The sequence below is a fragment of the Hevea brasiliensis genome, chromosome 3, assembly GCF_030052815.1.
Source record: "Hevea brasiliensis isolate MT/VB/25A 57/8 chromosome 3, ASM3005281v1, whole genome shotgun sequence".
Taxonomy (NCBI): Eukaryota; Viridiplantae; Streptophyta; class Magnoliopsida; order Malpighiales; family Euphorbiaceae; genus Hevea; species Hevea brasiliensis.
The window spans coordinates 95,175,184-95,199,829 of record NC_079495.1 but is presented as its reverse complement, the minus strand read 5'-3'; the positions used below and the strand labels follow the sequence as shown (position 1 = coordinate 95,199,829).

Genomic DNA, 24,646 nt, shown 5'->3' with positions numbered 1-24,646 from the left:
TGTCAATTTTGAGTTTGGGGGTGTGCATTTTGATTTTTGCTACATTTTTCACATTTTGAATATAGGAACATCTCATCTCATTCCATTTATATATATATTGTAAATATTTTACGTACACATCCATACATACATATACATAACACATTCACATACACATTATACATCACTTAGAAATTGTACACATTGCATACAAATAGATTTCTTCCATTTAGTTAATGCAATACTCATTTTTAGGAATCATGCATCCATGAAATAAAATCTTTTGCCAAATCCCTTGAGTAATGAAAAGTTGCCTATGAAAGTGATTTGACTTACCTTAAGTTAGGTTTGTGGATTGAAAGTTTCCTAAGAGATGCAAAGTTTTGAAGTGTTTATCCCTTGCCTATATCTTCTTAGCCAAAAAGCCACCCAACTATTCTTTTAGAGATTGGAGTGTTTAGAGGGAGTTATTGGATAAAAGGTAGTCAAGTGATGTCTCACCAATCCTAGAATAAATTTTCTAAACCTTTCAAGGTAAAATATTAGCTTGTACTTGAAAAGGGAGATGATTAGGCATTCTTTGATTGCAAACCTTTTATTTTAAACTTTAAACATTCCCTTTATTACAACTAACTCTTGTAAACCCCTTTGAGCCTTTGTATTCTAAATTTTTCTTGAAACCCTTATTGCTACCTAACCAATGAACCAAACACTCCAACCCTTTTCATGAGAATAATTATTTATAATATTAGGTACACTTTATATTAAAAAAAAGAGAAAAATATATAATAATGAAAGGGAGAAGAAATGCTTGTCATCTTATAAAAGTGCTAGTATATGTGCTTTTCACTATTCTCATTCAAATTGAAAGAAATCCACCCAAAGTAATTAAAGGAAATGAGTTTGGGGGTGGCATTTTTAGGGACAATCATCAAGAGAAAATACAAGATACAAGTTTAAAGTATCAAAGTGTCCCTCCATTTTATGTATTTTGTAAAATATGCTAACACTTGAAAAAAATTTTCATTGTGTATCTCTCCCCTCTTTATATACATATATATATAAAAAAAAGTGTACCTTATGTTTTCAAGATTGAAAATATTCTCATGCTTTGAATCCCTTTTACCCTTTTCCTTCTTAACCTCATTCTGAACCCTATAGCCCCATTATATACCTAAAAAGACCTTTGATCTCTTGATAGTACTTGCTACATTAGCGAAGACAGGAGTAGGAAGTTTGCCTATGTGATTGGAAATTCATTCATTCACTCATTAAATTCCATCATTCTATATAGAGACACTTTGGCTGTTGATTGTTCTAAGATTCTTTTTGAGCATGACTTTCTCTTTTGATTGGTTGGTTTAGGAATTTTGGATGATAATTAACTTGATGGTTAAGCGGTGAAACCTTGGATTGTCACACCTTACCCCTCTTTAAGGCACAACATGATCCCGTAGAATACCTAATGAACTACCGAACTTCACCTACCGATAACTCATTAAGTACCCTACAAGGGATTTTAAAACAATTTTCTTACTTTTGACAAGTGGTGAGCATTTTCTAATAGGTATTTAAAACATTTAGTTAAAATTAAAACTAGTTAATATTTTTGGCCCATTTTATTTTTACGCAAATTTTATAAAAATTTTGACAGAGTTCCCTCTGTATTTTGAGAAACAAATTCTTCAAAACTCGTAAAAGCACTTCTAAAAATTTTTCTCAATAACTGCTTCAATTTCACAATCAAACTCAATCCATTTCTCAAGTTCAAAATTCAATAATCCTCAAAATACTAACAATACATTTCATTCAAATTAAATAAAATAGTTCCATTCATATTTCATTAGAAATAAAACAATTTAGATACAACATTACAAAATTTACATTAAGAGAATTTCAAACTACAATATATATTACAACTTTATATAAATTTTATACAAACTGCTCAAGACCCATTTTTACATGTCCATACATTTATGTGCAATATATACATCAAAAGAAATATTCTGATGTGGTATAAATTATACCCGATAACTTCTAGCAGTAGCTCCCTATCCTCGTGACTCAATCTGCTCCTCTAGTCTCTATATCTCATGACAGATGCAAAGCTATCATTGAGTGGTGAACTCGAGTGCACAAACTAATAATTTAAAACTTAATACAAATTATGCTTGATAATTCATAACAAATAGAATTTTAAAATTTCTAAATTCTTCAAAATCCATGACCTTCAGAAATCAACATTTTCATTCATGCAAATTATTCATTTGAATAACATTTTGATCAAATAGTAACAATTTATTTACATTTCTTTTAAATTCCGAAACAATACAAAAATTTTTGAATCACTGACAAATTATTTATTTCAATAACAATTTATCAAATCATGCATAATTTAAAGGGCGTTGCCAACAATACACACAGTCGAACCCATGACCCAAAATTCACATAGATGCCGTGTTGTGCACCACGACATTTCACATTCTCCCAATAACCGAGGCTAAAAGGGAGAAACAAAGACTAGCTAGTATATATGAGTACTCATTCACATCATTCCCCAACTGGCAAGCCAGAGAGGAAGAAACTCGCCCCATCAAGTGCAGGAGTTATCTCACTAGACAAGCTAATGAGAATTCACAACATATTTTGTCATGTCAACTGTGGTTTCAAATCATATTCAAAACAATTTCTATTTACAAAGCATTTACAAATCAACATATTTAATCATCATAAATTCATGCTCAAGGTTGGCAACACATCAAACTTAAAATTTACAATCCTCAAAATAATGCAATAAATCCTTAAATGCATAAGAAAATTTATATTCAAATTATACAATTTCATTCAATAAGTTAAAATTCTTAAAACAACAAAAATCATAAATCATACAATAAATTTATTTCAAATCAATTTGGAATTGAAAAATAACAAAAGTGTTAGTTGTGCACAAACCTCAAATGAGTCGCCTGTTGGCCTTGACTCGACTCCTCGGGTTCTGTCCCGGTATTCTTTTCAACTGAAACATACAATTTTATAATGTTTCAGTACTAGAACTTAACATAAATCCAAAATAAATTTAGTTTCACTTTTACGTAGCTCTAACGTGCTAAACTCGACGTTCTTGAAATTTTGTGTTTCGGGTTACTATTCACTACACTATTCAAGTCAAATAGTTGACTTTCTAAGGCTTAATAGGTATGGGAACTCCAACTTCACCCACATACCACATTTTGGTCATTAAACTTGTTGGTTTTGGTCATTTTCTCAAAGCTTAAGTCATTTTGGCAAAATTGCCAATTTTCGGTTTTGATGCTCCGAAGTTGCACTATTCCATTGGTCAATCTACTGTTGGAATTTGGCAAAACTTCCTTCATAGAAAATGTTCCTTATTGTCTTAAGTGTATTCTCATTTTTGGATCACCCCAATCGGAGTTTTGTAGCTCAAGTTATAGCCAAAATACAATTACTGTTCATGTGCACTGTTCATGTTGAGATTTTGGTTCTGGCAGATTTTTGGTCCAACTTTGTTCAGTAATTTGATCAAGTTAAGTTCATAATTTGGTCTAACTTTCTTCATATGAAATGTTCTACTATGTCTTAGGTTTCCATCGGTTCAAGAATCACCTAAATCTGAGTTTCCTAGAGAGAGTTATAGCCCTTCAAACATTACTGCTCAAATGGAATTCTGCAGAATCGCAGGTACAGTAACTCAACTTTGCTCAATAATTTGAATGGGTTAATGGCATAATTTGGGGTGGTGTTCTTCATGAAAGTTTTAGATCTATGTCCTATCTAATTGCTGGTAAAATTTCAGGTCAATTTGACCTGTCTAGCTCGAATTATGACCAAATGAACAGTTACTGTTCATTTGGTCAGTTTGGTGCAGTGGCAGCCTGCTCTCATTTCACTTTGGTCAATTGTTTCACTAAGTTTTGGTCAGTTTTTGGGCATGGTTCCTTAATGAAAATTGTGCCCTTTTATGTCTATTTTCATCCCCAATTGGTGGCATATCAATTGGGCTTGTAAAATTCCCGTTTTGGTCCTTCAAAGTTGGTTTGGTCATGCTGCCAGCAGCATGACCATTTGACCTACGAATTTGGTTTTCATTCCAACAATTCCCACACATCTCTTTTGGTCATTATTGACCATTTTTCATCTCACAATAGACCAAAGTCATCATTTAAGCATTTCTCCAAAATTTGGTTCACAAACCCTAGCCCTCCAAACCCTAATCTCACTTAATTGTTACAATTAATCACATTTATGCATTTCCATCTTACTACCATACTCATGCAAGTTTACTAACACCTTTAATTCATTCAAAATACATCAAACTCCCATACATCCATGGCTGGCCAAAATTTCAGTAATGGTCCCTCACAAATTTTTTTTTTTCATTTTAAACACATTACAAGTAAATCAAGCTATAAACACAAATTCTAAATCTCAAATTTACAAATGGATGTGCTTACCTCACTTGAATTTGAAATCTCTATTTTCTCTCCTCCTTTCTTCTTTCTTTGATGATCAATCTCCTTTTCAAGTAACTAAAACAAGTTTTTATGGGTGAATTTGGGGTAAAGTAAGAGCAAATGGATGTTTAAAAGCTTGAAATAAGCTTTAATGGTGAAGTTCCCATGGAGGGCTCATGGATAAGGGTGGGGCGGCAACTTGGGAAGAAGGAGGCTTTCTAACATTTTTTTTTTCTTTTGTTTCCTTTAATCTTATCCCTTTTTGAAGACCAAAATTCCCAAATTAATAAAATAATTTAATTAATCTTTTATGACATCATTCATGATGTCATCACCTTTGACTTTTCTAACTTCTTTCTTTTTTTTTTTTCTTTTTTCTATTTATTTTTTTTCTATTAGTTCCTTAATTTAATTCTCGATTCTGAAATTTTCTTTTCTCCATTTTTATTTGACAGTTAGGTCAGGAGTCAGCTCTCGGGGTCAATTGACCAAATTGCCCCTCGCCGGTTCATCCCGGTTTGTAAATAATCCAATATTTCTTCTGGCTCCCTGACCTAATTATTTGACTGGCTTAACAGTTCTTTTTCGTGATTTTCTCTTTTCCACTGTGTTCATAAGGGTCCTAAGGACCGCGGCGTCACTTTTTACGGTTCGAAATTTGAGTTTAAAATGACTTCGCAGTCGTTCCCGAGGAGGTCACTCATCGCTGTGACTCTCGGCTCGTTTAACTTCTTATGTTCTGTTTTTCTTGTTTATACTTAACTAATTGAACATTACTAATTATTTGTGTTTATGGCTTCTCAAGTTGTCTTAAGTGTGGTTCTAATCCCCTTAATTGTCCGGACCGACTCTGGTCACCGGAACAGTGAAATATACCAGGCTATGCAAATGGGGGTGTTACATGGATAAGCATTAGATTATTTGCATCTTGAAGGATGGGTATATGGATTGTTGGTATGGCTAAAGGTATGTTAAGTTACTTTAATAGGTGATTTTCATAGCTCTTTGGACAAGGCACCCCTAAAAAATTGCATTATATTTTAAAGTTTGCTTGAGGACAAGCAAAGATTTGAGTTTGGGGATATTTGATACATGCATTTTGCATAGTCATTTAGGTTTAATTTCATGGCCATTTTATTTATTTGTTAGTCACTTTTAGCTAATTTTACTAGTTATTTAGATAGTTTTTCATGATTGTCATTTTTTGAATTAAATTATAATTTTTGCTTTGTTTTGTAGGTAAAATGGTATTTTTGAGGGACTAAAAAGAAATTATGCCAATGAAGAGTGATTCCTATAGCCAAAGATATCAAAAACAAAGCTTGAAAGTTGGATAATGCAGTGACCGAATTGTGCATAACTTGTCGCATAAGTTGTGCAGTTCTACACAGGGAGAAGAAGTAATTTTTCATTCCTACCGAAATCTACATAAGTCACTGCATGAATTATGTAGACTTACTCCTCGCTTATGCAGCTTCACACAGAGGGCCCAAAACCTCCCGAAAACTGCATAAGGGCCTACATAACTTATGCAGTCCACTTATGCAGTTTCATAGAGTTTCTAAAGCTTGAAGAAACTGCACAACCAACCTGTATAGCTTATGCAACATCACGGGAAGCACCTGGAACCACCAATTTTGCATGGAATCTGCATAAGAAACTTGCACAACTTGTGCAACTCTTCATAATGAGCTAGCAGAAGATTCCCTCATGTAAACTTCACCTCAAACATACCATTTTAGGGCTACTTGTCAGAAAGATATAAATATGTCCTTATCTCATTTTAGAAAAAGAGAAGAGGAGGGGAGAAAAGAGCAGCAACAAGAGAAGAGTCAGAAAACAGAGCAAAAACGTCACCTCTCCATTTCTAAACCAGATTTGGAGTTTTCTTCTTTTCTTCCCTATTTCCTACCTTTCTTGTATTGGGTTTCTTAGTTCTTAGCTTAGATTTAAGATTTATTTCCATATTTACTTAGAATTTATTGTAAATATTATGGATAGTGAGTAGTTTTCATTAGATTCTGGAGTTGGGATGTAATATTTGAGATATTTTGTGGATTTTGATTGGGTAATCCATATTTTGTGGTTTTAATGAAGTTTTATCCATTTCTTGTGTGCTCAATGACATGCTTAGTGTAGGATCCCATTAAGTATTATTCTTAATCCATGGTTGAAGCACCGAAAGGAGAAAACCTTGTGATAGATAATCAAGAAATTGGACTTAATTAACTTAGATCTAGAAATAGACTAAGGATTAAGAGGATTTACAGATTAATTAAGGAACTTAATGGGTCTTGATTAATTTTAACTCCACGAAAGTAGGATTAGATTGATTAAGGCACTCTTTGTCTCACTCGAAAGAGTATTCAAAGGATTTAAGAATTAATCTCCTTAAAACCCGTAAATTCCATAAGATTGGATAATCAATTTAAAAATTTCAAAATAGCTTGAATATGAACTCCCAAACTCCGGAATCACCCTTTTATCATTGTTAATTTCTAATTGAATTTAATTGCTTGCCATTTTGAATCTTGCCATATTTCAATTTGCTTATTTTAATTTGCCGCAAATTTAGTTGAATCATTACATTGTTGAATAGATTATTAATTTTGCATATATAGATTTCACACTTCAATATCTATCAATTTATTGCTTTAATTTCAAAAATAGTTCAAATTAGTTAATTTTTATATCAAAAATTCGATCATTAACACAACTCCTTGTGGGAACGATATCTTTTCTATATTACTTGTAAGACCTGTGCACTTGCGGTTGGGACCCATCACAAAGTGCTCTTATAGTTACAATAGGAAAACAGAATATCGAAAAATAATAGAACAGTTACAACAGAATTTTTGAGTCCTATAATGTCTCTAATATATCTGCAGAATATATCTACAAAATCTGCTCAATAACAGCTCAATGCCGCACCATGTATTTTTTGGGATATTCATATGGACAAAAGGGGTATAAGTTTTATGATCTCAAAACACATCAATTCTTTGTATCTCGTGATGTCATTTTTCATGAAAAAGTTTTTCCTTACGAAGAAAATGTCCCGTCCCATACAACACCACCATCTAAAGTACTTTTGCCATTACCCATTGATGGTATTTTTTGGGATATCCATATGGACAAAAGGAGTATAAGGTTTATGATCTCAAAACACATCAATTCTTTGTATCTCGTGATGTCATTTTTCATGAAAAAATTTTTCCTTACAAAGAAAATGTCCCGTCTCATACAACACCACCATCTAAAGTACCTTTGCCATTACCCATTGATGGTGTGGCATTGAGCTGTTATTGAGCAGATTTTGTAGATATATTGTGCAGATATATTGGAGATATTATAGGACTCAAAATTTTATTGTAACTGTTCTCTTATTTTTCGATATTTTGTTTTCCTATTGTAACTATAAGAGCACTTTGCTTATTCAGCAATAAAAAAAATACCTGATTTTCTTTTGCCAAAGTTAACAATAATAATCAAAACAATAGAGAAATTGAACCAAAATGATAAATAAATAAATAGACAGGTAAGATAATAAAGTAAATATAAATAAAATAACTTTAGACACTTCTAACCAATTTTGAGATATTAGGGGATTATAAGGCAAATTGAAATTCTAGGGCTGCCATTAATAATAATAATAATAATAATAATAATAATAATAATAATAATAATAATAATAATAATAATAATAAATTGATGAATAAGTAGGAATTTTGGTGTTGGTGGATTTGAAATACAGAGTTCCTCATTGAATTTACCGATGTATTTTTATCTGAAGATAGGATTAAATTCTGCACAGCTCGACAATTAAAATAAGGAAAACAGTTGATCCTACCCTTAATGAATTGAATTTATTTGGATTGAAATAGACTTTATTTGGATAATAGAATGTAAAGACAATTCAAGTAATTGTTTATTATTTCTTGTTTGGAAGTATTCAAATTTTTATGTTCAATACCCAATAAATAGTTCCAACTGAATACAAACAATAATCAATTTTAGCTCCAATGATTTGTAGAGGAAGGCTTTGCCTCTTGAGGAACTCTGGAACTATCAAAACTTGAACTTGAATGTAATTGACTCCTGGAGCTTCTATGAATTATGATTATAATGAGGAGTTGAGGCTACTGAGCCCTTATGGAGGAACTCGGCTAGGAATTTGAACAAGATCTCCTGGAACCAAATTTTTGATTGACTAACCTATTGTTGCTGTCAAAAAACCACTCACCTAAAAGGTTAAGTTTGTAAGTAAGGGCTTCAAGAATAGTTTTATATCCCTGTTATACTTTTACACCTGAAAGCTCACTTGGCTTGAAACATAAATAAGAACAGACCCATTTTACCTTATACTAAAATATTCAATTAATAAATAGGGTGGTCTTTAGACATTTTAGTTTGAGAGCTCTAATATACTAAAGAATCACTCAATCTAAAAGTTTAAACTTGGAAGTTAGGCTCCAAAAATACTTTTATATCTCTATTAATTACCACTAGAATGAGAACTGAAAAATTAAAGCTATCGTGAATCAACCAATAAGCTTTCATTCAATAGTATTGGAATAATCTATAGAACTGTCAAGTTTCCATTTGAAATCCAATCGATGCTAATTGTACCAAATTATTAACTAAAAATAAACAAATAAATAAGCAACTACCCTTATAATTGTCTATTGTATATGGTAGAAAACTGAGGTTTCATGGCAGAGAGCTGAGGTTCCAAGGCCGAGGACAAAAGTTCTACAGTAGATCCAGATTTTCCAATGCAGTCAACCTAGATTCAAATGGACATATCTACTTCGTTTGAACTTTTATTAGGACGATCCATTATCTCTAGAAACATGTGAATTTCTAGTTTCAAATTTGACAAATTTCACCCAGAAATTTCTTATATAATTCCATATATGAAAAATTTAGCGAACAATTAATGGTGATTCCTACTAATACATTTGGAGCATCAAATTTGTCCCAACTTTAAAAGCTTGGTTTTTTTCGCCTTTTATTGGTTTTGGTCCTGCAACATAATGCAACAAAATATTCTTTTTGTTGTTAACTTTTAGTGGGAAAAAAATTGTTACTAAAATTACGCAAACAACATATTTTAATAGGGAAACTAAATGATGCTTTTGATTGTTGAGCATTTGTGGGGAAAGACTATTCTCACCACAAATGAACAAAATAAAACACTCAAGCTAAGCACACCAATATCGTCTTTTGGCTGAGAAACAAAATTAAAACATACGTTAAAGAAAAACTAAGAGAGGCGAATGGGTTTTTTTTTTTTATTATGTAAAAACTCTCATCTTTTCTCTAATTTCCAAACCTTCGTTACTACCTTATGTACATTATCCCTTAGCTTTCATCCCTAACCCAAAGCACTAGTTTCCTTTTCTAACAAAATGCAGTGAAAATTCCCTATATGGCTTGGTCCAACCAAAAGAATTATTGTTATTTTCAGAGATCTCTCAAAACATCATACGCAGGACGAAAAATTTTGTCAAATTGAGCTACTTACTTCAGATAATCATACCTGCCTTGGATAGGGAACCACAGAATTGAGGACTTGTGGAGATGCGAAATATCATACCGAGGCTCAAACCTGAAGAAGGGTTGTGATTTTTTGCGACAGGCTTTTTTCTCTATTTGGTGATTATACTCTAAGAACGGGTATTTATAAAGCTCTTGGGCAGAGAAAGAAAAGTAGGATCAGATTTAGTTCCGTTTCTAGTGGCAATTATTGATTCATTTCTAAAGCGTTACTCTTGATTCAATTCTTCACGCTTATAAGAAATGGTTATTGTCTTTATCACTATACCAACTTCTTCTCAAAATTATATTGTTAATCCAAAAAGAGCATAAAATTTGGATCAAGGAGATTGGGGTTCTTTGCTTGCTTATTTCATTTCTTTCAATGGGAGGATTTTCATCAATAGCTAGCAGCAAGATGTTCATCACTAAAACCTTGATGCGACGCTACATTTGTGGTGAATTAGTGGCAATTTTAATTTTTGCCACTAAATCTTCTTGTGGCAAAATTTAAGGTTTTATTGGCATTTTTTTTTTCACAAAAAGCAAGTTTTACTATATTATATTTTTAGAAATCTTGAGATGTCTAATTTCTATAATTTAAATCTCACTAAAAAAAAGTAATTTGAAAATTATGACAGAAACAAGTAGAACACACAGTTATGCATTGCCTGCAAATTTTATATCAATTAGAAATATTTGAAAGCCGACTTTCTAATAGCATATCATCACTCATATTCTTAAATGTTGAATATATATCAAACTAAATTAAGTAAAAGAAAAATACAAATTTTGAATAAATAGGCTTCAATTAGAATAATTTTTAACAATTCATATATGCTTATTCAGAACTGATAAAACTATCATAATGGATAAATTTTTTTTGTTTTGATTATCATTTTCAAATTTATACATATGTATTCCTTCTGCAAATTAATCTAATTTTTATTTATTTTAAATAAATAAATAAATAAATATATATATATATATATATATATATATATATATATATATATATATATATATATATATATATATATATATATATATATATATATATATATATATATCATTTGAATTATGTTCATATTTAACACAAAATTATACCACCAAAAGAATAATTATACAACTTGGAATATGCATATTTTATGTAACTAAATTTTAGAGCAATTGCTTAGAATGAAAACAATATATTTTTTTTTATTTTACATATTTTGTTGTAAAGTATTATATTATTTGCCAAAATTTTTTTTAACAAATTTATTTATACTATTAAAAATAATTATATATTTGGATGCATAAAAATTTTGGTGAAAGGATATTCTCGAGTCTGAACTATAAAAGCCTAAATGACTAAAAAAAATCTAAACCTTTGTAATTTTATTTTTTTTTTAGTTTTAACCAAACTTTTTAATTTTATCAGTTTAATCTTTAAACTTTCACATCAGTTTTATGTAACACTCTAAATTTTTAAATAATTATTTTATATGTAACTATATAATTTTTTACTGTTTTGGAGGGCTCAAGAGGGCCCATATGATTTTGATAAGATGTGGTTGTGGGAATTTGAGATTTAGAAGTGTTATTTAGATCTTTTTGCAAGTTAGATAGGTCCTAGGTATAAGAGAAATTCTGTCGGATTTTCGGTAAAACCCTAGGGCTGTCTTTTGATTCTCTACAGCTTTGTTTCAAGATGTTTATTAATAAATTTTTATATATTGTTTAGGTGAGCCGGGAGAGCCTTCTTTCTCCGTCCAGCCACCACAGCAGCTTGTAAAAGTATTGTGAGTAGATACTTATTTTATTTATAATTTCAATATTATTATATTTCTGGTATGCTCATGCATCACTTATACTTATATTTATGTAGTTAAATATTTGGCATGCCCTATTTTGCATTTATACTTGATGATATTACTTTGGTTGCTGTGTTTTGATAATATGGAGTTGTGTGAGTGAGTTGGTGTGTGTGTGGAGTATATGGGTATGGGTAGGATGGGTAGACGCGGCTAGAGCTTGACTCGCTGGGACCCGATCCTTATTATGGATAAGTCGAGCAAGCACGGCTTTGAGTTGATCTCATCGGCCCTCGCATATGGATTATTAAGCGAAAGTCCAGCTCGAGTTGATCTCACTGGCAGGTCTTGGATTAAGAGAGCTGGGTAGGGGGATCAGCTCCCCATATATGTATGCGTGAGTATGAATATGATATGGGTGCGTGAGTGCTCCTGATTATCTTTGATGTGACTTGACTTGTTTGCATTACTTGTATGAAAATGGTGCATTTCACTTTTAATGATGCATTAGAATTAGATAGTTATAAAAATTATAGGTAAAATAAATATTTACTCTCAAAGTCGAATGTCACTCCTGTTCACTATTTTTCCAAGATACATGAGAGCCTTATTTTAACTGACCCGTTCCCTTCCTCACAGGTCCACTTATATTCATTTTGTGTAATTTATGTAATCAAGAAAAGTTTTAGAACTCTGCATGTGTAGGAGTTATTTAATTTGATTTGGGCTGTAAAAGATTATGTCTCTATTGTTTTGAAAATTTGTAAACTTCTTATGATGCATGTTATGTTGTATGGACTGGGTATATGACTTGGTTTGAGGGAGTTGAGCTCCCATTTGATCTTATTGTGATTTGTGGATGATTGTGAGGGTGAGCTGAGCTCCCCAATGGATTGGATTTTTGTGTTTACAGTTTGGGTCAGCCAAAAACTCTCCGTTGGATGATCCATATTATGGCCAGACTCTGTCTGATTGTTTTCATGAAATTGAGCCATATATGGGTTTATGTTTGGGTTGGGAGATAATTAGGCTTACTACAGACTTTGGGGGTCTTATGCTGACCCAAGTCCTAATGCCGGTCTAGCCCATGAGATCGGGTCGTGATAATGTTGGTATCAAAGCTTAGGCTCCAGATCCATGGGAAGTGCACATCTAGGGATTTAAAAAAGGGTCTTGTCACACCTTACCCCTCTATAAGGTATAACATGATCCTGTAGAATACCTAATGAACTATCGAACTTCACCTACCAATAACTCATTAAGTACCCTACAAGGGATTTTAAAACCATTTTCTTACTTTTTAGAAGTGGTGAGCATTTTCTTACATTTAATAGAAGTTTAAAAACTAGTTCAAATTTTTGTCCATTTTATTTTTATGCAAATTTTTGAAAAAATTTTGGTAGAGTGTCATCTGTATTTTATGAAAATAGTTCTTTAAAAACCTGTAAAAACACTTCCAATAATTCTTTTTCATCAAACTCACTACAACTTCAACATAACTCAACATCATTTCTCAAACACCAAAATTCAAATCAATAATTCACAACTCAATTGTCATCAAAATAGTACTCAATATTTCCATTCATTTTTCATTAAAGTAAAAATAAATTACATTTATCAACCACTTTATATTAGCAAATCCAAAATAATATTATTACAAATTTTATACAACTGCTTATGACCAGTTTATACATGTACATACATTAAAATAAATATTACAATGAGGATATAAAATATACCCGACAAAACTTCAGGGGTGTAGCTTCAATATTCTCAGCAGCTCATTCTGCTGCTCCTCTAGTCTCTATAGCTGCGATAGCAATAATAGCCATCGCTGAGTACTATGACTCAATGGTGCACAACATACTAAAATAACATTTATGCATAATTCAAATCATACTTATTCAAATACATTGCTGAAAATGAAAGACATATGCAAAACATGATTTATAAACTTTTAGTCCAACAATTTCATTTAGGAATTCTCAAATCAATTTCATTAAAACACACAGTTATATCATGCCATTCGAAACATATTCATCTCAATAGCTGGAGGCTTATGAGAAATCACAAGGCTAGCTAGCTCAATCTATGGGTACCCATTCAAGTTTCTTCCTCTACTGGCACACACCTCAACACTTCAGCCAGAGAGGGAATCAAAATTCAAAACTAATTCCTCCCACTAGTCATGCTAATAAGGCATTCAAATATATGGTCATGACACTATGGTTTCAAAACTATCTTAACAATTTATTAAACATTTATTGACAATTAAATCACATATCATCAAATTTCCAACAATTTAGATCAAAAGCATAGTGTTCATTTCAATCATCATTTTGCAATATAAGTAAACCACAAATCATTTCATGCACTTTGCAAAGGAATTTTAAAGGATGTTTATATTGTGCACAAACCTTATACGAGTCGCTTCTTAGCCTTGACTCGATGCTTTGAATTCTTTCCCGGGATCCTTTTCCACTGAAACACACAAACTTACAGTGTTTCAGCACCATAAATTATCATAAGTCCAAAAATAATTTCAAATCTAACTTTATTATGCTTAATTAGACGTTCTTTAAAATTTGTATTTCAGGATTACTATTCATGACACTATTTAAGTCAATTTGTTGACTTCCTAATGCTTAATAGGTATGGGAATTCAAGTCATGTTGCTGCGTAATTTGGCTAAGTTTTCTTCATAGAAGTTGTTCCTTATTGTCTTAACTTTATTTTTGTTTTTGAATCACTCCATTTGGAGTTTTGTAGCCCTAGTTATGGCCATTTGAACATAGCTGGCCGGATTTGGTGTTACCCAGAATTCTGGGCATTTACTGGTTAATGGCAGTTTTTGTGGGTTGACTGCAGGTGAGTTTTTAGACAGCTTATGGTCAAATTTTGAGTTTATTTTCTTCATGAAAGTTGTAGGATTATGTCTCAGCTTTCTTTCGGTATAAAATTTAGGTCATTTTGACCTTCCTAGACCAAGTTATGGACATTTACGTAACTACTATTCATTTGGTCATTTTTGTACAGGTCTGTTTGCCAATTTCAGATTTGGCCTAATTGTTCACTAAGTTATGGTCACTTTCTGGGCATGATTCCTAAATGAAAAATGTGTCATTTTGTGTTTAGTTTCATTCCCAATTAGTCTCACACCAATTGGGTTAGTAAATATTTAGTTTTGGTCCCTGAAAGGGACCTAGGTCAAGCTGCCTGCAGATTGACCCTCACCAGTCTGAATTGGAACTTGGTTCCAACAATTCATACACACCACAAATGGTTACAATTTACCATTTCTCAACTTAAATAAGGTCAATAACATCATTTGGCCAATTCTCAAATTTTTCTTCAATTTTTCACAGTCTCCAAACCCTAGTTTCATGCATTTCAACTCTAATGCAAATTTAAAGTGTATATTCATGATTTATACACTTAATTCACTTCAAATAACCATTCAAAACCATCAAACTCATTTATATCAAACCCTAACTCTAGCTGGATGAATTTCATGTTTGGTCCCTCAACAATTATTTTTGTTTGGATTTAAGTTAAAATCTAAGTTAACTTAACTAAGAACATAGAAATTTAACAAAAGAATTCAAATTTACAGACTAACCTTTGTTTGATTTTCCAATCACTAATTTTCTTCCTTTTTTCTTCTTTCTTGCGTCTTCAATCTCCTCTTCTAGTTGCCCAAACAAAGTTTAATCATAATTTAGTGGAATTTTTTGGGGATTTCTAGGGTTTATGAAGCTTTAAATTTTAGCTTCAATGGAGGAAACATAAGAGAAAGAGAGGAGAGAGATGAGCCGGCTGAAATGGGGGAGGAAGAAATGAATTTTTTTTTCTTTTTTTCTTTTTGTTTTTATGTATTTATATGGCTTTTTGACTTGGTTAATTATTGGGGAAAATAAATTTTTATTTTGACATCATTTGTGATGTCATCAAGGTGATGCAATAAAATTTTTTCTTTTCTTTTTTCATTTTCATTAATTTTTTAATAGTTCTTTAATTTAATTCTCGATTCTGAAATTTTCATTTCTCCGATTTTATTGGACAGCTAGGTCAGGTGTCAGCTCTAGGGGTGAATTGACCAAATTGCCCCTCGCTAGTTCAATCCGGTTTGCAAGTTATTCGATATTTCTTCTGGATCCCTGACCTAATTATTTGACCTGCTTAAAAATTCTTTTTCATGATTTTCTCTTTTCCACTGTGTTCACAATAGTCCTAAGGACCGCAGCGTCACATTTTACGGTTCGAAATTTGAATTTAGATTGACCTCGCAGTTATTCCCGAGAAGGTCACCCATCGCTGTGACTCCCGGCTCATTTAACTTCTTGTGTTCTGTTTTTCTTATTTATACTTAACTATTTGGAAATTACTAATTATTTGCATTCAGGATTTAACTAGGTGTCTTAGACGTGGTTCTACTTCTCTTACTTGTCCATACCGACACCGGTCACTGGAACAATGAAATATACCAGGCTATGCAAATAGGGGTATTACAGGTCTTGTTAGGAGGTCATATGCGAAGTATAGGTTCTTATTTCATTTTCTTCTATAATTCCTTATTTTTAGATTCTGCGTTATTTCTCAGGCAATATAAGAGTGCTTCAGTTAGTGTCTTAGTTTTCGTGAAGTATGTAGAGATGTGAAATAGAGTTAGCAGACATGTTGAGGTCTGCCATGGGGATATGTATTCCAAAGAAATGTTGTGTTTCCATCATAGTGGGGCTAAATGGTGTGCTTATCGAATGCAAGGCCCGAGGACATAAAGGTGAGTTTTTGCAATATAGCTGCCCTAAGTGGGAGTGAGGGTACCACCGCTGGCAGTCAACGGTGGATAGCCTAGTCATAATAAGTTCATGGTATTAGTGGATTCAAGAGAGATAAGAGATAAGGAGATCTAGTATGTTGAGACCTACCATAGTAACTATACAATTTTCTTAATGTTTGTGATGTAAGCTACAGATTACAGTACCGACATGGGATTATTGTATAGAGCTGCGTGCTTCCCTGTGGTGCACCATGATGAGGGTGTTTGCAGATAGCCTCAGTTTTGGTGTAGTTATGCCAGAACAGATTTATATTTCTGCAAAAGAGTTTGGGACTCCTAGTTAGCAGTTTAAGACCCTAGAGATAGAATATCAAAGGTCGTAGTTGGGTGATAACTAGAGTCAGTGACTCGATTATCTTAACTTGAGCACAGAGTTATAGCATAAGTGGCACGAGACTAGAGGTTTTTAGTATGGTTGCAGTGTAATGATAACACCTACTTAGTGGGATCATCTAGTCTCTGATATGGGGCCTTCGATAATTTTGGCATTACAAGAGACATTTTGCTTAAAGCTTAGTAAGAATAGTATATCCCTCGTGTGTCAGCAAGATGCCAAGTACAACCTTATTACCTAAAGAATACCAGAGACTAGGAATAAAGTTCATAGCCTATGAAATGATAATTTAAAGAGTTGTGGTATGATAAGAGAGTAAATGATCTGACATGGTTTTGGCAAGGTGACAGATGCAATACCCCTATTGCAGTCAGTTGTGATGTAGGGTATGATCTTATGCTTTCAGGAAAAATAGAAGATTACTACTAGCGATGATGACCTAAACCATAATGTCCCAGATGGTACTGTAGAGTGTGGTAAAGAGTAGACTCAAGTATCCTGAAGAGGATATAAGTTTCATTATAGAAACTATAAGTGATTTGCTCATGATGGATGAAAAGCCAGTGAATGGAATGATGGGTTATGGTACCTAGTATCATAAGTTTTGACTAATTAAGTTAATATAAGAAAATAGAATCCCTATAGATTTCCTCCTTGAAGTATTAGGGGGTAGTTTATAGTTAAGTAGAGGAAAGGACAATGACTACAAGTCAGTGAAAATAAGTCATAGAATATCAGTAGATAAAAGGAAATATGAAAATGAAAATTTGGATAGTTGGTTTCAGATGTAACAAGAGAGAAATTTAAATGGTAGTGAAAGTGCTAATCAGAGTGATCGAAAGACCAATTTTGAGTAGTACAAAGGTGAAGATGACCTAGCAGAGACACTGAAAAGTACAGTTATCTAGCATAGCTGTCAAGTCAAGAAGAAGCATAGAGCTAAGGAGCAAAGTAATCAAGGTTCTATTTTGAATAAGATAAAAGAGATGAATTAAAGATCAAATTGAATAGCCAAGAATATGACAAGATTAGGAATATCAAAGTGAGATATAAAGTACATAAAGTGCCATATTAGGCAAGGTAAATAGGATGAATTAAAAAGCAATATTAGAAAGCCCAAAAGGATATTACATGAGTGAGGATAGTTGTCAAGATATAAAATCCAAAAGTGTGGAACTTAGAGCAGGTCATAGTTTGGGCAGTGTCAGGAGCCATCACACAGAGTTCAGATTTGCAGGATATAGATCAAACTCTGTCTATTCCTGTTCCCAAGATAGAGTAGGTTATTATGTGATAAGTTCATTTAAACTTCTAACAATATGAGGAAAGTTAGTTGAGGAATGCAACCAGAGCAAGCAAAAGTTAATAGGATGTGCAATGGTAACATGAGCTATTCTATCAGGCAAATGAGAGAATTAATAAGTAGTAAGTTATATAAAAGTAAACCTAATGGTTCAAATAGGCATGACGAACAAAAAGAATAGTGGAAATGGCACATAGGCTTAGGACCTTAGTAGAGATAGTGAGATAACAATTATGGGGTCTGCGATCAAGGATTAGGTAAGCATTTTCAGTATGACCAATAGGGTCACTTTATAAGGAAACATGAATGAAAATGAGTGACAGAACGACAGGAGGAGATTGAGTAGGAAGAGATATGTATGAGTGACAATCACAAGTCATTGAGAAGCACAAGGATAAGAGTTGTGGCAATAAGTATGGTTGGAGTCAATTCTGGAAGAGTCGGTTAGTGAGAGGTATCTTCTAGAATACAGCAAGATATAAGGATGCAAAAGAGCAAGGGTAGGCATAAAAGGTAAAAATGGAGTATAGTGGAGATAGTAAATCTTAAGATGATATGTCAGGCAAATTGGTGGTACAATAGAAGGATTGTTGCAGCTAATATACTATAGAAAGAGATAATGAAATTTCAAAAAGAAGACCAAGAGATATGGGTTGAACATCATTCTACAGACAACAGTGTGTTGATAGTTGTAGGAAGAGATCTCTCTTTCTCTTCAAGTTTAGCTCATGCTTTTGGTTCTAGAAGACTACATAAGCAAGGAAAATTATGTTGAGGTGACCCAGCATTTAATAATTTGGTAGGCACCAGTTTATACACAATTTCTCGAGAAAGAAATAATGGTAAGTGCATACTTAAGATCAAGGATGAAAAGATAAGTAGGATAGTGATCGGAGATAAATCGAGTTAGTTACTAGGGCTTGCAACCCTTTTAAACTATAAGTTGGAGGAAGTTGGAGGAAGTACTATTAATAGATGAGTTTCAATGGATGAAATTGTTACTAATGGGTAGATTTGAGGCTGAAGTCTAGAAAGCTGTAGGCAATAAATGTGGCTACATCAAGAAGAATAAATATATAAAGTATATTGTCTAGGATTGTGGTACAACACACATTTCTCACTGCTATGACAGTTTAGGTGGAACTTATAGGTTCAAAGATACCTATCTAACCATGAAGGGCAATTCTTTACAAAGAATAGTAGGGGATGATAATGTTTTGATGATCATGTTAGGAAGGAGGAACAGGAAGAATCATTCATGGTGAATGGCCTGTGTTTCATAAAATGAGTAGTAGGTTAGCATTATAGTATGATACTATATGGTGGATGTGCTAGTAAAAACCAATCACAGAGTTAAGATTAAGAGATAATAAAAAAAATGTATTTCTATATTCCTGGAGTAGAAGAGTTTAGCTTTGATGGTGACAGAGTGTAGCTCCATACAACTTAGTGTCAGCCATTAGTGCTAGAAAGATGTTGAGGAGTGGATGTCAGGGATATTTGGCACTAGTGAGGGACACATTTGTTGAAGGTACTGATGTGGAGAATGTACCTATTATCAAAGAATTTGTAAATGTGTTTCCTAAGGAGCTTCTAGGATTGCCACCTGTAACACCCCTTACCTAATCTACAGTGTAGCCGAGCAAGGAATGTCACATTCTGTGCTGGAGTACCTTTTTCTTAACTTACTTTATTTATTATCCATTTTAGGGTTTATCGTTTTTTAAATTGGATTATTTTTAAGCGAAGAAACTGCCAGAGTTTCACTTATTTTATTGATATTTGACTTATTAAAATATTCACTTGTTTAAAAAAAATTCAACATGGTAAACAATTTAAATTTCATCCTTAACCAAAAGTTTCAATCATATTTTCTCAATGATCCATATGATCATTTCATACTCTTTCATATCCTCAACATTCATTGGATTTATTTACAAATATACATAATTGTTTTCATAAATGTACAAAATTTATTTATAACCAAAAGTTAATTTACAACATGTATCTAATTATAAGTACAAAATCATGCATGTGAGGGCCCCTTTCATTTTACCAAAATATTGAGTGGAGGTGACAATGACTGACTCTACTGCAGATCTATCCCCAACAATCCCTATCCAATCTCTACTGTGTTTTGTCTCCAGTACTTACGCGAGGAAAATCCATTGTGCTAAGCATTTCTGCTCAGTGGTGAAATAATAGAATGAAAGTAGAATATACAACAAAAGTAAACATTTCATATTTGTAGTAACATAATAGAGATGCAATTTCAATTAATTATGAGTTATTTCACATTTTATTGATCTTTAGAAGCAATTGTTTCATTTGGGATCTTTTCCATTCGTTTGTTTATATTCAATCCTTCTTAACTCTTTTCAATGCCCAAGCAACCTATAACAAAATTGACTGGACCAGATACGCAGGTTTTACTAGCACTGAATACTCAGTACCTCGGGCGGTCATACCATTGGTCACATAGTGTCTCCCCGATATGCAGTATAATGGCATAAGAGCCAAATAATCATAACTAGCACTGGACACTCGATGCCTCAGGCTGTCATACCATCGGATATATGAATGTCGGTCAGATATGCAATATAATCAAGCTTCAAAGCCATAGGCAGTACTGTTAAACTCGTCCCTTCTTGGCATGCCAATCTATCTAACCCATAAGAAAATGTCTAGGCATACATAGGCAATTTAGCATCTTTAGTCATTCAAAGTTCTTATTATCTCATCATATGTATCATTCCAATCATAGTGGGAATGTAAGTCCCAATCACATATTCATAAGGTATATATGTTCATCAAACCATTTATGTTAAGTACAAATCACCATTCAAGTCATTTATGAAAGTTTCTTAGATTTCAGAATTGGTACTTTAACTTCCCCCAAAAATTTGGCAAGATACAGAATCATTTTGGCCATGCTTTCTTCATGAAAGTTGTAGGTTTGTCTTATATTTAATTTGTCTTTGGAATCACTCAATTTGCATTTTTGCAGCTCAAGTTATGGCCATTTTACCAAAACTGGTCTAGTGATCAATTCTGGTTTTAGGTCTGTCTAGAACAGGGCAAGTTTCCAAAACTAGTTTGTCAAGCCATTTTGGACAGGTTATAGTCATAATTTGACTCTATGTTATCCATTTGAATTGCTCCCCTATGTCTTAGGGTTATATGGGTTCAAGAATCACTCAATTTGCAGTTTTATAGAGTGAGTTATGGCTACTTGATCAACCCTTACTCACCAACCCTGAGATTTCCAGATTTTCAGGTTTTCAAGTTAGCTTGCATTTAACATTTCAGGGTCTTACACCCAAAATTTATGCAAGGTCTCCAGAACAAAGTTAGAACAAAGTTATAGGCCTATGTCTTAGGTTTCTAGATCATTTTAAATCATCTTATTTGGATTTATACAATAAAAGTTATGCTCTGATTACTACACGGGGGTCATAAGGCATTTGGCTAGAATTGCAAGGAATTCCAATTTCTATCTCATAGAATTATTCTAGGAATTTGACCCATTTACAATTTGAACTAGGCAGTTTGCTCTCCATGAAAGTTGTTCTACTGTGTCTCATCTTTCTAACAAGATAAAAATCACCTCATTTGGAGTTATATAATGAGAGTTATGCCTTAATCATCACACGGAGGTCAAAAGGCCATTTGCTGGAATTCTAGAAAATTCCAGTTTGAGTGTTTGGCACTTGTCTCAACAATTCGACCCATTTGAACTAGGATTTTAGCCTAAGCCAAACATAAAAGTTGTAGCTATGTGTCGTAGCTTTAATTTGGTATAAATTTCACAATAATTAGATTTGTATAGCTCAACTTATGGCTAATTAACCATACTGGACTCAAGCTGTCGAAAATTTACCTCACTACACAACTCCCCTTTCCATCAACCAATTTGATATTCTCTTAACATACTCCAACAATTAACACATCCAAGAGTCATAATATACACTCAATTGCATCAATTAAAGCATAAATAAGAAAATCCCTAATTATAGCAAACCCTAGCTAAAATTCTTAAAACTTCAAAATTAGTGGAGAATCATAGCACTAACCTTGTTCCTTAGTTTCCCACAACCTTCAATCACTCTTCAATTAACTCAAACTTCACTTCCCCTTATTGAACCACTTCTTGGCAGAATTCTTGCTTAAGATTTTGGTATGTTTTCTTCACTTCAAGGATGGATATGAAGGTTTCTCTAAGTTTCCAACAAAATTAATGAAGATAGGTAAGTGTTTGGGAGCTTGGATGATGGTGTATCGATGGTGGAAGGAAGGAATTTTGAGAGAAAGTGGAGAGAGAGCATGTGGATGGGAAACATGAAGAAGATGACTGAATTTTTTGTCCAATAATTGATGTATATATTCATTAAATATTCAACGACAAATTTATAAATAAGTGGAATTGCAATTTTGTAATTATTTTGAAGTTTATAATCATTAAATTTTGACTTTTCAATAATTATATTTAATTTTTATAATCTCAATTAATTAAATTAATCTATCTTCATTAAATTAATAACTCTCATTTTTTGTCAATATTGGATTTCTAAATTTAATTGACCAAGTTTTATTCTTACTGGGTTTACGTCCGTCTTTCCATAATGCCCGATAACTCCTTATCTTCCTTTGCTTTGTGCTTATTTTTTTTCATTTTTTTGGCTTATTAATTCATGGAAATCCCCTTAATTAAGTCTTCATTAAGGGTCTTACAAGGTTCTACATGAATTTAGAGCAGCACTAAACTCACTGTCAGTTTCCAGAGAGGTCACCCATCACTAGGGCTTGTGCTCATTTAATCGATTTCTACTTTACTTCTTTTATTTTTCTTTACCCTTAATTGATCTTTAATTTATTTATTTATGACTCCTAACTCTGGTTTAAGTGTGGTTCTATACATTCTAGCTGTCCGAACAGACCTTAGTCATCGAAATAGTAGAACATACAGAACTGCCTACAGTGAGAATGTTACAATTCTTTCCCTCTAAAAAGAAATTTCATCCATGAAATTTACCTGGGGTGAACAATTGAGGATACTGCTGCCTCATCATCTTTTCGCTTTCCCAGGTAGCTTCCTCTATGTTATGGTTGTCTCTATAGCACCTTCACCAATGGAATCTGTGTGGTCCTCAATTGCTTGACCTCTCGATCTAGTATTCTTGCTGGTTCTTCCTCATATGTCAGATATGGCTGCACAACAATCTCTTCTGCTGATATGACATGTGAGGTGTCTTATCTGTATCTCCTTAGCATCGAGACATGGAACACATTATAAATCTTGTCTAGCTCTGGTGGTAAAGCTAGCTTATAGGCTACCGGACCCACACATTCAATGATTTTATATGGACCGATAAACCTTGGGCTTAACTTACCCTTCTTCTGAAATCTCAATACTTTCTTCTATGGTGATACCTTGAGGAACACTTTCTCTCCAATTTCATGCTCTATATCTTTTCTCTTCAAGTCTGCATATGATTTTTGTCTGTCTGAGGTAGCTTTCAAACTAGCTCTGATCATTTTCACCTTCTCCTCAGTTTGTTTCACCAGTTTTGGCCTCACAATTTTATCTTCTCCCAATTCTGTCCAGCGCAATGGTGTTCTGCATTTCCTCCTGTATAGTGCTTCATAAGGAGCCATCTTAATACTGGCCTGATAACTGCATTATAAGCAAATTCTACTAGTGGGAGATATCTATTCCAACTTCCTCCAAATTCTATAACACAACTCCTCAACATATCTTCTAGTATCTGGATTACCCTTTCTGACTGCCCATCTGTCTGAGGATGAAAGGCTATGCTATAGTGCAGTTGTGTACCCAAGGCTTCTTATAGCTTCTTCCAAAACCTAGATATAAACCTCGGGTCTCTGTCTGATATAATGGACATTGGGACTCCATGTAACCGAACTATCTCACTTATGTATAATTCTGCTAACTTCTCCAGTGAGTAGTCAGTTCTAACTGGTAGAAAATGAGCTGGCTTCGTTAATCTATCTACTATTACCCACACTGCATCATGCTTCTTTTGTGTGAAAGGTAGACCACTGATAAAATTCATTGTAATGAGATCCCATTTCCACTCAGGTATAGTGATAGGCTATAGCAAACCTGATGGAACCTGGTGCTCTACCTTTACTTGTTGACATGTCAGGCATGTAGTCACATAGTCTACAATGTCTTTCTTCATACCGGGCCACCAATAATAGGACTTCAAATCATGGTACATCTTCGTACTTCCTGGGTGCATAGCATAAAAGCTACTGTGTGCCTCTTTCAAAATGTTTTTCTTTAATTCTTCATCATCTAATACACATATTCTACATTTATAATATAAGCATCCATCTTCCTTCATCTCATATTCAGTCTCT

General features: G+C 33.1%; 1 protein-coding gene across 1 annotated transcript in view; it reads right to left on the bottom strand.

The window, feature by feature from the left end:
* The window catches only part of LOC110648187 (zinc transporter 8-like), a 59,282-nt gene extending 35,365 nt beyond the window's left edge, over positions 1 to 23,917 (bottom strand). Inside the window, exon 1 of the mRNA XM_058143363.1 lies at positions 23,693 to 23,917. Within this exon, the coding sequence (XP_057999346.1) occupies positions 23,693 to 23,917 (225 nt within the window). The remainder of the gene's footprint in view (positions 1 to 23,692) is intronic.
* Between the last annotated feature and the right edge of the window lie 729 nt (positions 23,918 to 24,646).